Here is an 18,544-nt window from a genome sequence, read left to right on the forward strand (position 1 = left end):
GTCCAATTGATTACATCTTAATAGTATTAGTAATTATAATTAAAAATTGCTTATTGAAAGCGATAAAACTAGCCTTGGACTCCATCTCCAATTATTATATGTATCAAAATTTCCTAATTGAAACATGAAAAATTTCTCATTAGTCATTGGTTGAGATTGTAAAAAAAAAAAAATCAATTTCAAAAAATAGATATTCTCTAGAAAATGGAGAAACATACAAGGAGAAGAAAACCCTTATCATCTGTATATCTTTATACAAATATCACGAGTAAATTTTACAATTATGCATTTTTTACCAATATAAAGAATTTTCATATTGCACCCAATGGAATTTTAATATACAAAAAATGATGACAACTTTATAAATGAAATAGTAGTATTAAACTAGGAAAAAGAAATCCGAAATAGCACCATACAATCACTATTATCATTAATAGCAACCGATCAAAACAAAAAAAAAACTGAAAAAATTAAAAATTATTTATAAAATGACATAAAGTAAATAGCAATGAATTAAAAAGTTAGAATATAATTCAAATATTATCAAAGACAACATCAAAATCACTGATATCTAAGGGAAGACAAATATTATTGTTATCGACAATAATATAGTAATGCTTTGTTTGTATTAGTTTGAGCAAACAAAATCCATTCATCAAGCGAGAAGCCATCTCCAATGATAAAATAAGAATTATAATAAGAGTAAATTTAAGTTGAAGAGTGATAAAATGAAAATGATATCCAAATTGGTTTTCGTGATGTCCAAAATGCCCTTATGTGTGAGGATCCGAAAATTTTGTGTAAATTTTATGCTTTTATTTTTAATTTTATATATGTAACTTATTATTGATGAATTTAAGTATTTAATTGTTTCCTTTATAATTCAACAGTATAAGAATGCTTTAAATTATTGGATGATTGTCTTTATGGAAACTACACCACTTAGAACAAATTAATGGGGCAATAGTGTGACCATTAGAATTATTTTGGCCATAGTTGAATAATGTTTTGAGACAAAACACATGCAATTGACAAATGTCCAACTACTTGCCAAATGTTAAAATCTTTATTAGATGACCAAACAGCTCTTGAATGCCCCCAAATTTGCCATGCAACCAAGTTTTGAATCCGAGGGAAGCAAACAAAAGAGAACCACTTCTGCCTTCCTCAATTCAAAACCCATCCGAGAGAGTGAGAAAGGGCGAGAAGTCTCGTTCTTTTCTTCCTTTTCCAGCCACACCCGAGATAGTTGAGTGAGAGTTGAGAGAAAGAGCGAGAAACTTGCCCCTTGTCTTTTTTCATTTCCAGCCGAAGAAGGAGTGGAGAAAAGCTGAGAAAATCTTCCTTGGCCTTGTTCCTTATCCAGCCGAGAGCTTGAGAGGAAACTAGAGTAAAACCAGAGCTTTTGTTTCCACTTCAGCCAAGAGAAAAACCAGAGTTCCGTGCTCCTTTTGCAGCCAAAAGAAACCATAATTTTCTGCTCCATTTCCAGCCGAGGAGAAAGCAGGAAGGTGAACCGATTTCCAGCTTGAGTTTGGGCAGAAAAATAAGGTAAAATGGCTAGAAACCACAACCTTTCTATATAGCTTAGTGGAATTTTGTTGCATGTATAGTTTGAGGCTAGATTGAAGTAGAACCAGGTGGTAGAAATTTGTTTCATCGCTGGAAATTTTCCCAGCTTGAACTAATTTAGAGTAAAGGCTGTTTCTTTCGATTTTCTTCCTCAAACAAGGATAAATATACTTGAACTCATGAAATATGTTTAGTACACTCATTATTTGGTGTTGCATGTGAATTTTATGGCCAGAAATTCGATCTTATGGCTGGAATTTTTTATTGGAAGTTGTATGACTGCTAAACTAATTTTCCAGGTTAGCCGATGGAATTTTTTTGGGAGTTGTATAGATATTTTGGTATGAAATTTGCTGGAAAGTGCTTGATTCTCACTTGGTTGTGTGTTATGAGGTTGTTGATGTGTGCTTGGTGGCTAGAAATAATATTTAAAATGGTTAAAATTGAAGGGAGTTGCTGCTGAAACTTCTGGACGGAGCCGTGAGTGTGAGCTGTGGAATTGCAGGTTTTATTTGCAAATTTTGGTTGAGAAATGACTTATTTCCACTTTGCATGATACATATTGTATGTTTACCTTTGAATCTAGTGGAAACTTGATAAATTGGTTGGAGGAAAACTCGAAGAATCTGATGGAAATCTGCTTGATTGGCCGAGTGAGGGAGAGGGAGAGTTTCCAGCTTTTCCATGACTTTTGGGGCAGCAAAATTTTAGATTGCTGTTCAAAATACCTCATAACATGTTAATCTTCTCATGCATGTTGAATTGGAGTGATAACCAAAGGGTTTTGTTGAAGAAAAGCTCCCATAGCAAACTGTTTTCTGGCTGGAAAATTTTCCAACTTTGAGCCGTAGAGAAAACTTGAACTTCTAGCTTTTTGATACAAATCTTCTTGTTGATTAATACCTCATCTCATGTTACAAGTCTATTACTAAGTGATTTGTGGTTGAAAACAAGTATGAGAAGGGCTGTTTTGATGACAAAAAGTGAAGAGAAACTTGCCTAAATTTTCTTGCTTGAACATAGGTAGGAAGCTGTGTTTTCCAGCTTGTAGCTTCCATTTTTGTTGAAGTTTACAAAGAAGTTTATGCCCTACAGTTACCTTAGGATACAATATATGATTTATGCTTGAATCAGGACTCTGAACCATGATTAAATTCCAGCTTTAACACTAAATGTTGGTTGCGAATTTGTACTCTTTTGGCTCATTAAACTTCTAATGTTTTAAACATGATATACATGAATAGGTTCGTTGGTTTTTGGAAAAATTTGGGGTGATTTTAGTGAGAGAATTTTATTAAAGAAGCCTAGAGTAAGAGTAAAGTTCCAACCTTATTTTCATGAATTTGGTTACAAAACTCTATACTTTTAACCTTCATGTTCAATAACTTTTAAAACTAAAGTTTTAAGTGTATTTCACTTGTTTTGACCAAGATAATTTAGAAGTTTGGAAAGAAAGTTGGTATTGTCGAAAAGTCTAGTAATTGTAGTTTGGGCTTAACTCAGGAGCCGAGAGTGAACCGAAAGAGGGTTCTGAATGCTGAAAAGTAACTTCAAACTAAGTGGTGAGTGCTCTATATTTGTTTGTAGGTATTGAATATATGATGAATGATAAAGGTTATGTGCTTAGTTGACTAATATTTGTTCGATTATTGATACTTGAATTGTTTAGAGTAAAAATTGATAATTGCTACTGTTTTACTCAAAGGCAAGCACACACTTTATTACCCTCGACCTAAATGAATGTTGGAAATGATAAATGCCTAATTGTTACTAGAATTGTGCATGAATGTAAGTCGAAATATAGGATGGGAGAGAAAGAGAGAGAGAGAGAGCTCAATTCTTTTTTATATACAAAAACTACAAATAAGAAAGAATTCAATATTTTATTATTTTAAAATTACTTTCCTTTCTATTTACCACCCAATTTTAATCCTAATTCCGATGACATTAAGGTAATACAATTAGGATTCTTTCTTATTTTTCTTTTTTTTTTTGCAAAATCTAATTTTTTGTCTCCTTCTCTCCTATCTCTTTTTCTTTTCGTAATATTAATAAGTGTAAAAAAGAAAATTTAAGAAAATTCTTTTATTTTTATGTTTTTAGAACTCTTAGAGTAATAAAGGGGAAAAATAACCATTCCAATTTTTTATTTTTAATTATATATAAAAAAGGGTTAAATATATTTAAAAATTTTTGAACATACTGGTTAGATTAATGATAGGGTAAAATCCCTAGAAAATAATTTTAGAGAGTACAGTAATTGTATCACTACAATTTAAAGGGATAAAGTGATCATAAATAAAGTGATCATAACAATATAGTAAGGGTAAATTTTATATACATTATCACCGTTAGATTCATAACACATGTGCAAAAGTTGGATTTCAAATTCAAATTTTATATATTTGTTATTTATCTAAGACTGACAGTCTATACACTGTCAATGTAGGAAAGATTAATCCATATAGTAATGCTATAAAATATAAGGGTATTTTTATCCAAAATTTGTTAACAGTATTGAATTATTTGTCAGGGTGAAATGACTAAAAAATAACGTTACAGGATAAATTGATAGTAGTAACATAGTTTAAGAGGATAAAGTGATAATAACTCATTTAGTTGTGAAGTACAAATTCGTTTAACATGCCACGTCATTCAATTCATGACTATTCCTATGTTTGGATAGAGTATTATTTAAAATATTATTTGGAATAATTATTGTAACACTTTTTATAATATGATATATTTGAGATAAAAAAGTAATTAGGAATATAAAAAAGTGGATTGAAAAATATGTCTATGATACATGCGAAATATCATTTGGGATAATTCAGTAATTCAAACACACTCATTATTTGTGCGTAGACTCGTAGAGTGTACGTAGGAATATTCGTTAATACCTGGATTAGATGCACGCACATGTGTTTCACGCATCTAAGAACTTCCATTCCTTTTTATAGTAAACAAAATGAAACGTCAATCTATCACCTCAATTAAGCATATGTCAAATCCATTAAATTTAGTTAAATCCAATGTCAGACCCAAATTCTTGTGGGTTCGAAAAAGTAAACTCAAATCCAAATCCTCGTTGGTTTGGATATCTAATAAATATCCGTAGGTGTTTTTTTGAACATGCAAAATTAAGTAAAAATATTTTTAAAATACATACAATTTAAAATAACATACATACCATTCAACTTTTTGTTTATAGAGGGAAACCAAAAAAACAGGACACATAATAAATTGGCGGGTTATGTGGTGTTTTCTTAGATTATGAACATATCCTTTAATCTAATAGTCATGAAGTTTTACTATATTCGATCCAATAACCATATAATATTAGATTATTTTATAAATTTATTGGTACATACATGCATACATATTATTTATTTATACATGGATGGGGATGAGGTATGATTTGAAACTGGGTTTGAGCACGGATCACAAAAAATCAAATTCTACTGATAAGTGCATATTTTAAGTGTTTTTAGTGTATTTTATTATTTAGTTTTGGTGTGTTTTAACTACTTTTATAGTTAATTAACTAAGTTTTTAGTGAAAATATGCATTTTGTGATTTAAGTGGTAAAAATTACATTTTTAAGGATTTTAATGGTGAAAATTTCATGTTTTTATAGGTTTAAAAATTCAATTATCACATGGTATGAGTTGAGAAGATAATTGGATGATTGATGATGGTTTGAAGTGATAAAAAAAAGAATATGAAGTGCAAGAGAGGAAATGCAATAAAAAATAAAAGAAGAAATGTTTTACAGTTTTGACACATGTTGGTATTTCGACAATATTTTGAGTTACAAATATCGGATTAAAATGATTTTTAAACATTTTGAAGCTAAGAGATGGATCTATATTTGGTATGAAGACATCGAAATCCAGTTCACAAGTTTTCTAAGTCAAAATGTCAAAATACAAAAGTGCATTTTCATTGTCGAAAGCTAAAACAGAGTTTTGACCAGTCAAGGATACTTTGGTCATTTATCGGTCCATAGAGCTCCTAATTGGATGATTCTTCATGCATTGGAAAGTTAACTCAAAGATCTACAACTTTTATGTTTTATACAAGAGTTAGTTCAGCCTCCATCATCGAGAAAATATCAGTTTAAATCGGATGAAGAATAGAACAATGATGAAATCTGTCCAGAATGAGCAAACTTGCAAAAAGAGCAAAATGAGGGGTCAAAACGCAGGCATAGGCCACATTTTCTATCCGCGTTTTCATGAATTTCAGCTGCAACTTACTCTACAACTTGTGCTCCATTCACACAACCTTTTTGACCACTTTGTCTGCAAAAATCCTGGCTAGAAATGATCAGATTATGCATGGAAACTATGAGAAGCAACTTTGAAGAATTTCAAGAGTCAAAAATACCAACTAGAAACAACTCATTTTGGCTCTTGAATCCTCTATAAATAGAGGCCTTGAAGAACATTTGCACGACTTTGGAAGGTTAGAGAAACTCATCAAAAATATAGTTTTCACTAGAATTTCCTTAGTTCATTAGTTAGGGTAGTATAGAGTAGTTAGTGTAGTTTATCCATCTTGTATTTGTAATTAGATTTGGATGAAGATTTGACAAGTAAAGATGGAGAGTTAGACCTCATATGATAAGGGTGACTTCTCTCTTATCACTTTTTCTTTTGTATTTGATTTCATGTTTGGTTATAATACAAGTTTGGATCTGTTTTTCTTCATATTTAGTTAAATTTTATACCTAGAGTTATGAATGAATTTACTATATCTTGTTAGTGATACTTACTTGGTTATTTGATGATATTATTTTGAACAAGTTATTTATCATTTTTGCTTTTCTAATCATGATTAACCTGCCATTAATTATGATAATTTTAAGGTGTTAAGTTTGCAATGAGAATTGAAATTTAACACTAGTTCAAGGAAGTGATAAACCTAAGGAGTTCACTCACGAGAGTAGAGGAGCACCTATGTAGCTTTAGTGACTTGTTTCATGTAATTTCATCGAAGAAATGAACTTGTAACTAATTTCATAACCACGAGAGTAGGTATGGTTTAATTATAAGTATAATTGATTCACTACGAAACTAGATTTCATATACATTAGGAAATTACGTCATAACTAACCAAGATAATAGCATTCACTTAACCGGTAACTTCATTTGCAAGAGTAGTAATAAATTCCATACCTCTAGGAGTTTTCTATTGTTAATTTTATTACTTTTATTTAATGTTTGTATTGTAGATTTAATCTTTTGCATGTGTGATAGTCTAAATAATAAAGGAGTTCGAAAATCACCGGTAATTAAAAATCTTTCCTGTGGGTTCAATTCTTAATACCCTATACTCAATCGCGACTCGAAGACTTGTAAAAAATCATGTATAAAATATTTAGGATTCTATAAATATAAAATTTAACTGTGAATGAATTAATTGTTATATGTATACCTCGCGCATGTCATTTACCGAGACCCGTGACTCTCTTATAGTTTGGATCTATGTAGGATATGAATCATGTGCATGCATATATGTATGACTCTCTTAGATTTTGAGTGTATCCTTTAATCTAACAACTATGAAAATAGTTGGATAGAATACAACAAATATGCCTGCAACTTGAACTTTAACAAGTTAGATAACTAAAAATTTTTATAAAATTTAAATATAAAAACCTACTAAAAAAAGCTCATTCAACAAGTCAGAAACACCAAAGCAAGCGCCGTTCAAAATGAATCCTAATGGTGCCTTCAACAAGACAAGGCAGGATTTAATTCGCTTAAGAAAAGCATTGACTGAGAAATCATGGCAACCAAGGTGGAGAAATTATGTCGTAACCATGATCCAGGGACTTATCCGAAGCTATGATTTTAGATTTAGGGTGCATTTGATAAAATTAAAATCCGAAATCTAAAATTTGAATCCACTGAATTATTGAATTGCTAAGTATTAAATCTAGTACATTTGAGTGTATATCACATTCAGTGATAAGTAAATAACTTATCACTTAATTATAAAAAGCAAATTTTACCTAAAAAATTCAGTGCCACTTGATTAATTCGAATGTTCAATTTTTAATTATCAAACGATTTAAATATATAGGAGGAGGGATGGATTGGCTGGTATGGGGAGAGGGAGTGTAAGCGAGAGATCTCGGGTTTGAGTCCCCCCCCTTACACTAAACAAAAAAAAAAACTACCTAAATATATTAAAATCTGAATCCATTAAATTTAAGTACTGAACTGAATTATCAAACAAAGCCTTAGCGTAACACTTGTCTGAAAAAAAAAATTCTCTTTCTTTTTTTTTTCTTTTTAACGTAAAAGGTAAATTTTATTAATCAATCATAAAGCAACAAATACTGCTCAATAATTATAGAGTTACGATTTCAACAAGTAAACTGGCAAAGAATCCCTCTCCAACTCGACCGCATCTACCCTGTGCTGGTGTGAACTGCCATAGTTTACAAATTATCTTCATATGAGATACAGCTGCTGATTTTGTAGCCGATTCAGAAAAGAACTAAGACTTTAAATTCTGTTCCATATAATAAATCTCACTAGGCCATTGATAAGCACCACCATATAGCACGGTACAAATATGCAACCGAGTCCACAAATAGGCGGGAATCACGCGTACAAGTAACTGATTGATGGACTATTGTACTGTCCAAACCAAAGGACTCGTTACTTCGTCCTCCTCTCTCTCCTTCTCAGCTGAATTCACATGTTACCAGAGGAATGCATCCTGTAATAACTAATAAATATGCAAACCCATACGAAGTTTTACCATGAACAGATTGTATCCATTAAGAAAATATAAATTCGATCAGGATTTGCTTCTCCGGCCCATGAGTGCAGCATTCTTTGAAAATGCGCGGGCTGATTTCACTGGGAGACCTCAACTGCACTGGCCATAGTCGATCGACTTTCATGCTAGTTCTTGCTCCATCATGAAAGTTCCAAAGGATGAGCACGACTAAAGCGGCTATACATGCAAATCTATTTACATTGTCATAATCTATCGTTGACAGCTAGTCCATCTTGCACACCATTGGGAGAACAAAAGCAAACCTAGCTAATCCATCTTGCATCTATCTTGCAGACCATCCAAAGACAAATACAAACCTAGGAACGGGAGGGTTGAGTTGAATGATAAGATAGGAGGGATTGTAAACAGGAGGCCCTAGGTTCAAAACTTCCCCACTTATAAAAACAAAATCAAAAACAAAAACAAAACAAAAAAATACAAACCTAGGAACAACCTTTGCAAACCATACTACAGGATACCAGGCATTTGGTTCTAGTTATTCTATCTTACCAGGCCATGCAGTATTCTCTGCACTATTTGCAGGTTTGGCTCCTTGGTGAAGATGAGGCTGTAATTTGGTTGGATGAGCCCCTTCTTCAATTTGGTCGTAAGGTCAAAGCTTTATACTGAAACCATAATGAGAAAAAATTTATTCACACATACAAGGAATGTGAGACAAAGAACCCTAAAAAAAGGGTTAGATATCAAGGAGTTAATGATGTTGGGAGAACTTTGACAATCCGTAGTGACTGCAAGTCCATATTTGAACCATTTGAAAGAAATGAAAATCGCTCAACTCTGTCCACGACAGGATAGAATAAAGAAAATAAGAGAAAAGATAAATGCAAGAGAGGGAAAAGAAAGAAAAGACCTAAGAGAAAAGAATGGGGAAATATAAAAGGAGATTGGAAATTCTAGAGAGGAGAGGAGGAAGCAGGGAAACGAAGTGGAGGCAGCTTATGAAAGAATAGTTGTTGTCTTAACCCTAGTCAATCTAATAGAAGAGAAAAGACCTCACAACACGTCAAGCAATGGAGGAAAATGAAGTCCGCACAATGCACTAAACAAAATAACGTTGGGAGAAAAAGATCATGTGGACTTCGCATGGTTGGACAATGAAAAATAAGAAGTGCCTTTGCACTTATACTACTTATGTAGATAAAACACCAAAAAAAGTCCTTTACTTATAATGGTTTAAGAGAACAACTTCTTCTGGACCAAAATCAACTCAGGATATGATGAGGAAGCCGAAATTTTCTTAACATACACAACCAGATATCACCATGCCCACAAAAACAAGACATATTCTGATACTCAAGGTTACTAGAAACTCCTACAAAATGAATGCAGCAGATAAAGATGGAAACAAGTAAAGATTGCCTTGAATATAGGTCCACAATGGGCATGGATAAAGAATACAAGGAAGATGGTGAATTTATGGTGCAAATTGGGAAAAACTCAACATTTGTCGAAACTTGATTGAATCAAGGATTCCATTTTAATCCTCAACTTTTATTAGGTTACAAGTATAGTACCTAATGAACTTTGCTATCAATATGTAGCTTAGAAGCAGTAATTTATTATCGCAAAACTTCATTTTACTGGTGGTCAGAGAAACTCATAGTCCGTATTTAACATGATGTTACCAAAACATAGGTTACCATGAGAGGTCCTCACAATCTTTCTCATTTTAACCAATTTCTCTGATCATTACTAGACACCCCTTTAAGAGAGTTGCTAGTAAATATTTCTTGAGAAGAAACTAACTAATATAACCGTAACCAAAAAGGGTTGAATTGTTCCACAAATACATACTGTTTCAACACCACTTGGTAGCATTATGGTCAAAATGCTAGTTTTAGCCAGCACACAATTGGAATACCAGGCATCCATCCTTACAGGAACACAAATCCTGAACTTTTTGATAGAGTTGGACTCAAACACCACACCAAGAAAACAGGAAGACAATATTAACAAATAGAGAATATCATTAAAGCTACCACAAACTGCCACAACCAATCAAAAACAGACTAAAGCTTCTAAGGTGAACTCTTGCAATGTCTGATCTCTATTTCTACTTAATACAACTTCACTAGGTTGGCTTTTCATCTGTTAAACTTGAGGTGATCAGGGAAGGAATTAACTTGATGCAAAAGGGGGGCTCAACAAAGGATTTGATAAAGGACTGAAAGTAGTGAAATAGCATTTGATTGTCAGTTAAGATAAGCTTCAAGGAATCTCAATAGTAAAGTCAATATACAAGAAATAGTTCTGTTCCATACTGCTCGATAAGAACACTTAATAAGCATTTCTTTGGACAGAAACTAGTCAAAACTAGAGTTTAAGATTTCAATGCCTAATCCATAAACAATCCCACTTGATAAGCTCCCACTAATCTTCCTGCATTTCTTTTCCTCCCCTCCTCAAACCACCCTTTATTATTAGAATCCAGGTCTCTTTTCTGGGATAGAACTTTTTGCTCTCATGTACCTACTGTATGAGCATGTCTGTAACCAATTGTCTAATATCAGCTGGACTTGCAGAGTTTTATTCTACTTTATATTTCTAAAGGAGACAAAATAGGGGTTACGGAAATTGAGTGGTCATCTCCAGAGTCAATGCCAAATCAGAACATCAATTAGCTGTTGCAAATGAAAGAAGCTCTAATGATGCAGCACCAAAGAAGAGACAGTGGACAAGATGGATTTTAGAATTTTTAGCTGTACAAACGATTAAGAAACAATATTAAAGGACAGGACAAAGGCAAGAATCTTAGAGGAGAAAAGCAGAAACTACAGGATTTCTGACTTTCTCCAATGAGACACAGCATAAGATAACAGTCTCAATTCCATCCAACCTTAACATGAAACTACTATATGTCATTTATATCAAAAACAGGAGTTCTTTAGGTCTAAGTGAACTTCATAGCAGAGTATACTCCAGGAAACTAAAAAAAAGCTCAAAAACCCTACATCTAAAACTCACCATGGGTCCAGATGACTTAATTCACTTAATTTGCCATTATGCAAGCATCTGTAACCCATTTTAGCAATCTAAAAAGTGATTAATATAGCCTTCAATGGATGAGTACTTACACACCACAATTTCTTATACTAGTTTCAATTAAATGTCGATTTGATGGCAAAATTAGCTAGAACATCCACATACAATGACAGGGAACTTGCATTTTATGTCAGTAAGCTAATCAACAATTTCCAAAATAATAGGAAATGTACAGAGGTTAGTAAGCGCATGAGGAAAATTAACAATCCAAAGGAAAATTAAAAAATAAATAAAGGTGACGACCGAATGGTAATACTTTGTCCTCTTTAGGATATGGCCACCAAGGATCGAGTCCCAGGGTTAACGTATTCAAGAGGAATGGGCCTCTCCTCTCGGGCCACAGGGAATTAGTCGGGCCAAAGGCCTTGATACCCTGTGTCCAAAAAAAAAAAAAAAAAAACAGAATGGTAATACTTTGTCAAAATGAAATGAAATTCATGTCTAACTTTCTCCAAGTAGAATTACTAAAGGTACTACAGAAGCGACAGAAAGAATCACTAAAGCCACAACTACAAGATTGCAAAATTAAACGGCAAAGAAAAAAATGACACAAGTCCACAGAGAAAAAAGCAACAAACGCAGCTTCAGTTAAAACATTTAAATGAATGTAGGATTCAGAAAGCTTTGTGTTTGCGCTCACAGATGATAGGAAAGACCAACTTAATGCTAGTGTAAATTCAAGCAACTTAAACCATGATCTATATGTTCCCTCCTGAAAATTTAAACATTGCAATACATAATCCTGTTGTATTGATTTTATTTATTGAACTAGAAAAGAAAAGAAATTAAATAACAAATTTTTGAATGGAAATCATGAAAGCAATATATTTTCGAGGTTATGTTAGAACATTTTTATGCAATGTTTAACAATAAGTCTAAATTTTGGGAGTTTAATCAACATTATCACAGTGTGAGAAAGTCTATGACTGAATTCCTCAAAATTTCATCATACAAACATTAAACACATAGCAGTGAAGATCACAAAAGCGCCTAGAAATTCATCATTGAATATCCAAAAATTTCAAAACAAATAAATTGACAAGTATGCAAACACCTAGAAGAAGTATATGACTCCAAAAGCAAAAATTTAATGAGATTTGCATTTTAAGTGACCATTTCATAAACAGCACATGAGGACAAGTTTCCAAAATCAAAGCAGAGCATTGGACAACTTAATCTAGCACATTATGAAGTTAGCTAAAGAATAATGGAATCAATTGTGGCAAGCGTCAATCTACAGAAAGGTAAACTTACACATTAGCCAGTTTATACTATCCAGTTTTACCCTGTGCAATTGAATGGTTTAGAACCAGGGAAATTAAGAATCATTGATAATATGAGATCAGAAATAAAGGTCCAAGAGGAGAAAGCACTGATGTGTCCTTTACCACCTTTACACTACTTCCACTGCACCACTGGAGCACAAGAAATAAACGTAAAAGCTCACAGCCAGACCCAGCCATAGAAAAGTAAGCACTTTATTAAGCAATGTGGTATGACAAGTTCACAATGACGGAAGCTTATACATAAAAAGTAGTTATTAATATAGAAAAAGAACAGAGAATGCTGCAAAAGTCAAGGTGTCACTTTGCAACAAAAAGCTCAAAGAAATTACAGCTACGACATTCAACTTTTGAATACACACCGGGTTTTCATGTATAAAACACAAAAATGGAAGAGTATATCAACCAACAGATTGATTTTATTCACATTCCTGCTTCCTCTTTACCAAAAGTGTCAAAATTTATGCTTACTAGCTCCAATAAAGTACGTTTAAGTTGCTCATTTTTGCCCAATGAAGGATTTTGAGGACAACACAATACCTGTCATGTTAAACAAGAGAAATAATACTTAGCCAGGTATTCAGCTTACTGAATCTTATTTAACTAGCATTCTAAAGCCGGTGAAGAGTCTCACCTGAAGCAGTAATCAATGTTGATGGTGCCACATAAAGATAAGCAGGTGCTACTGCTTCTAAGCAAGGGCTCACCCAAATGGTGAGGGAAACCGGGACAACCTGAAGCACTAATTAGTGTTGATGGTGCCGCATAAAGATAAGCAAATGCTATTGCTTCTAAGCAAGGGCTCGCCAACATGGTGTGGAAAACTGAGACAACATCAACCAATGGTTTAGTTGCTGCCTAATTCCAAGCATGTGATGTGACATCCGTTCTGACATTCACGAACAACTCAGTTTTATTGATTTCTCCTAGCCTGAGATTCCTAGATATGCTTGCAAATTATTCCCAACCACCATATATACATGGAGTAGATGCAGGCTTGGACCTAAGCTTTGTCACTCATTCTCCAGCCTGAATTTCTGCACCTTAAACTGGTCTACAACACCGAATTTATCCTTTCAGAAGCTAGCATTGAAGTAGCTATATCCCCGTTGTAGAAGATGAGAACTAAAACTTGGTACATCACGCTGATTTAGTAGGGATGATACATAAATTTTCTTCAACATGTAGGTGTAAGCAGCAGTATAGAGCACCATAATTCTGTTACAGTAACTTATTGATGACAAAGAAAAGGGCAATTGACCATTCTAGTTAAACATTGTAAAGCTAGCATGAGTTGCATATTGAACAACAGGCTTTTATAGTGATACTACCATCAAGCTCTGCCAAGACAGCCCTTTCACTTTGTAAAGCCTCCAAAGAGTACAGAAACTTGTAATTGCAGCTTCAGCTCCATAGTGATTTCCAGCTCAACTCTGACTAAATATGCACAACTAAAAGATATTCACGTTTTTTTCTTCCGACAAAGCTTTGCTTGATCTTAGCTAGTATCAATCATATCTGTCATGCCTTCTTTCAGGATCCCATCAGCACCCAAAATTCCAATTGCTCTTCAAATGGTTCTTCAGTAGAGCAGGCCCCTTGTTGGAACAAATTTGTTAAATCCAATACTTAGCTTCATAAAAACCATCGATGACAGCTCCTTGAAACTGTTGGCAAGTAATGATCATAGTCCCTTCTTTGAATTTATGCACTTTCTTCAAAATTTTCCAATAATTTCCCCTTGCCATTTCTTCCTTGATCCAAATTACTTCATGCAACAGGCCTGATTGATGTCAAAACATTAGCTCACACTCAAGACTTGATGATGTTTCAAATTCAGTGTTCAGGAGCAAATGTTTTCTTTCTGAACCCTTAGCCAAATAACAATTCCATCTACAGAATGTTTTTTATCCACAACAATGTCCACCACAAGAGGTATTACCTGAGCTGTGGCAATCTTTGGCAGTTTTATACGCAAAGCTATATCCTGTTTATTTTTCCAACACAGATACATAATAAATCAAGCAAGTCACAGTGTATCGTAATGGATTACACTTTAATTTAGCAAGAATAATTTCCAGTGGGAAAGAAAAGCAGAAGAGTAAGTCTTATATGACATAGAAACAATATAGAGAAATGAATAAATTCATTATTTGACTAGTTGATACACAAATTGGAATCACTAAACAAAATAGGCCCTCGCCTATTTTGGGTCCTACCAGTGCTGTTTAGCAGCTGAACTTTGGAGTGCTATTAGAAACAACACCCTGAACGATACAATACAAAATAAGATGCTATCCAGACAGCATTCAAATGAGTACCCAGCCAAACTGCTACAATCAAAATAAACAACAACAAACTCCTTAAACCGCCACGATTGTGCATTGAAGAAAATTTCTTCTGGGTCCTAACACAAACTAAACTTATACTACTGCTTTTCTTGTCTCTAAGTAGACAAAATCAAACCAACGCAAACCACATAAAAAAACAAATCCACACACACATATTAACAACAAACAGGGGACAATAATAACCACAACTAATTTAAACTGAGAGCTACTATTTCAACGGGCATCGCCTTCTCTTTGTTCCGAAGAGGGAGGTGGCGGAGGACCAGATAATGAAGCCAGCAAATTCAGGTGGCCTTGGTGAGCTATAGGCAGATAATTCCCAACCCTAGCAGCAGAAGCCTCCCCCATTGGGGTAGACTGTTGTAGAAACCTAGCCATACCGGACTGCTGCGGAGCGTTCAATGTCGGCACTACCATCTCCGGCTGAGCCGCCGCAGCAGCAAAACTCCATACTTGCCCTAAGTCGGGCCGGGCTGGGAGGGCCCAAAACCCTCCCCCAAGTGCTGCAGACCCCACAACAGTAGCTGCTGCCGCTGCAGCAGAAGCATCATCTTTCTCGTTAATACTATCATCCTCATTGGAAGACCGGAGTCGCTTCCCTAGAATAAACGGCGTCGGCGCAATCAACGGCTGGTGCTGCTGTGACGGCGGTTTATGGTCCAGCGGAGCTGACAGTGTACCCACCGAGTTCCTCGCGGAGGCAGGAGAAACAGTAGAGAAACTCGCCGGAGTCGTTCCGGTACCCGTGGCTGCAATGATAGACGGCTCAGCCTGACGCAAAAGCCACTCAATGGTTTGGCCGTCGGACTTGTGACCTAGCTCCCTCGTCAACTGAAAAACCCTAGCTGCGCAAATAATCGGCATACGAATACGGCGGCCCCGTCCGTCCACCTTGCTATGCCGGTCTTTCGCCGGCGGCTTCTTAACGGCCAAAGCAGCAGAGCCGTTATTACTGCTCGTAACCCTTTGACTCGGGTCAATAATTGCTCCGTTACCGTTACCGTTACCGTCTGCCGACGCCGATGACATAGGTAGTAGTAGTCTTGGCAGCTGCAACCTTTCAGTAGCTGTAGAAACAGACCTTTTTCCCCCCCTTTCTTGATTGAGTAAAAATTGGACGTTTTTCTTTCTTCAGCTCTATTTCACCATAACGATATGAAGCGAAGGATAAAAATAAATAAAAAATAAAACTCTTTTTTTTTTTTTAGTGTGTGAGTGTGTGTTTTTTCGGGGGCAGGGCTGGGGGGTTTTTGCCTTGGGGGGAAGCAGAGAAGAGGGAGAGAGGGTAATCAATGATTGAGGGGCAGGAGTTGGTGGAGACAGGAGGAGGGGCACATGGGTGGTGGGGACTACTCAGACTGTCCGACTAATACTGATACTTATAAAGGTACAATCCACAGCACACTCCATAAATACAAACCATATAGTTCTATGGATCTGTCTAACAGTGCTATAATCCGATACACCCGTTAAGATATATTTCAACGATTTTATATTTAAAAATATAAAATTAATTAAAAAATAAATAAATGCGAAAGAAGATAAACAAGATTAAATAAAAAATATATATAAATATAAGAGAGAATAATAATTATTAATATATATATGATAGATTATGTGAATATTATGTGTGTTAACGAGTGTTCAAAAAACATTCATTAGAAAATTTCTACTTTCATTTTGTTTTTGTTTTTGAATAATAATCTTCCACACCTCATTTCACTTCATTGGTTATGGTCACTTTCTCATAGTTCTGTTATAGTAGTGGTGACTAGTAAGAGATAAAAGTATAATACACAGTTTAGATTGGATTGGGTGTTTGTTTTATTTCCTTTTTAAGGGATATTTTTAAAAAGTTATATACTAAAGTATTTTTAGAAACATTTATGAGTGGAATGTGTACAGAGTACTTGTTTTTTGTGTTTTTTAGTATTGTTTTTAAATGTCGGAACAAGCCTCTTATTTTTTTTTTTTTTGGGGAAAATGCCAGTTTTCACCCATAAGTATTGGGTTATGGACATATTTTGTCTTCAAACTTTCTAGCATAACACATTTAGTATTTGAACTGTTAAAATTTGACTAATTTCATTCTCAAATGGAAAATTAATCAATTTGAACGAAAATCGAAGCTAGGGAAGAACGGTATTAGAATTGAGAGAGTGAAGATAGCTATTTTATTTTACTGATTTTAAATCATGCAAAACTTTTTACTTAACATATTCGTACTCATCACATACCCAATTCCATTCAAATTGATTAATTTCCAATTTGACGATGAAATTGTCCAAAATTTTATAGTTGACATTTACCGCTCGAAAGTTTAAGAACAAAATGTATCTATGAGCCAAAGTTTGAGAATTGAAACGGGCATTTTCCCCTCAATTTTCTTGTATCTTCCGCCAACCATTGCCCCTCGTTAACTTCCCTATTCCTCTCCATCTTTTTTGACCTTTGCATCCTTAGCCCGTCACATCTCCCCATTCATCCCGACCATCTTCCCCTCTTTGCCTTCTGCCCAGCATCCCACGCCCTCTACATCCCTCCCCTTTTTTCCTCCTACCTTGCAAACCCTGTCTTCTTTTTTCATGTTAACAAGTAATTAAAGGTACACTCATATCCGCATGCATGCCTTGCAAAAAAAAAAAGCCCGTGGCATAATAGTTAACTTCCAAAACTGATTGGAAAGTGCATAAAGTTAACTTCCAAAACTAACTGGAAGGTACTAAGAGGTTTCCAATGCCTAGTCATCATAGGAAGCCCATGCCATAATAGTTAACTTCCAAAAGTACTTGGAAGTTACCACCAGGTGTCAAGCCTAAGTTTTGAAGGTGAGGGCAACATTTGCTTGTTTGCTTCAACCTTTTGTATATAATTCCTTAAATTTTTATTGAAGGAAATATCTTGGTTTCTTTTGAGATAACATCCTTTTATGGTAATGTAGAAAGTATTGGTATGTTTTTTTTTTTTTTTTTAAATAAAAGATCTTTCTTATGTAATGGTTCCTCTTGATGTCTTAAACTTATATTTTTAGTTTCTTTTTTATAGTATTAAATTTATTGAAATAAACATTATATAGTACCACACACATTTTTGGATACATTACAATAACACACCAATTCTTTGCCTACTATATAAGGAAATTAATTTCACAAATTAGTCAAACAAAAAATGCATTAAATACACAATTTTAGTATATTTTTTTTTACATTAATAGCATTATCATTTAACATTATGCTTAAAAACTGTTATGCTTAGGGCTTTTTTAAGGGACTAAAACATGTAATCATCTTTAATTTATTAGATTTTATATTTTTTTTGTCAATATAATGAAATCATCTTAAACAATTATGTCCTAATTGCATATGTTTATATTAGAAATGTTCAATCGATATAAATGATCAAATTCCTTAACTCGAGAAATTTTGTATCACAAAAGGTATTCTTAAAAAAAAAATTAAGTGCCCTTTTTCTTAAAAA

General features: G+C 34.1%; 1 protein-coding gene and 1 long non-coding RNA gene across 2 annotated transcripts; both read right to left on the reverse strand.

The window, feature by feature from the left end:
• Positions 1–12,260: 12,260 nt before the first annotated feature.
• Positions 12,261–13,490, reverse strand: LOC140011126 (uncharacterized). Its single transcript, XR_011818368.1, has 2 exons — positions 13,351–13,490; positions 12,261–13,256 (listed from the first exon to the last, which is right to left on the reverse strand). It is a non-coding gene; the product is annotated as an uncharacterized lncRNA (long non-coding RNA).
• Positions 13,491–14,845: 1,355 nt separating this feature from the next.
• LOC113702156 (transcription factor TCP7-like) lies at positions 14,846–16,318 on the reverse strand. The gene has a single exon (XM_027223183.2). It carries the CDS (start codon positions 16,094–16,096, stop codon positions 15,281–15,283), a length of 816 nt encoding a protein of 271 aa, XP_027078984.2. The 5' UTR covers positions 16,097–16,318; the 3' UTR covers positions 14,846–15,280.
• Between the last annotated feature and the right edge of the window lie 2,226 nt (positions 16,319–18,544).

This window comes from Coffea arabica, chromosome 7e, assembly GCF_036785885.1.
Source record: "Coffea arabica cultivar ET-39 chromosome 7e, Coffea Arabica ET-39 HiFi, whole genome shotgun sequence".
NCBI classification, from domain to species: domain Eukaryota; kingdom Viridiplantae; phylum Streptophyta; class Magnoliopsida; order Gentianales; family Rubiaceae; genus Coffea; species Coffea arabica.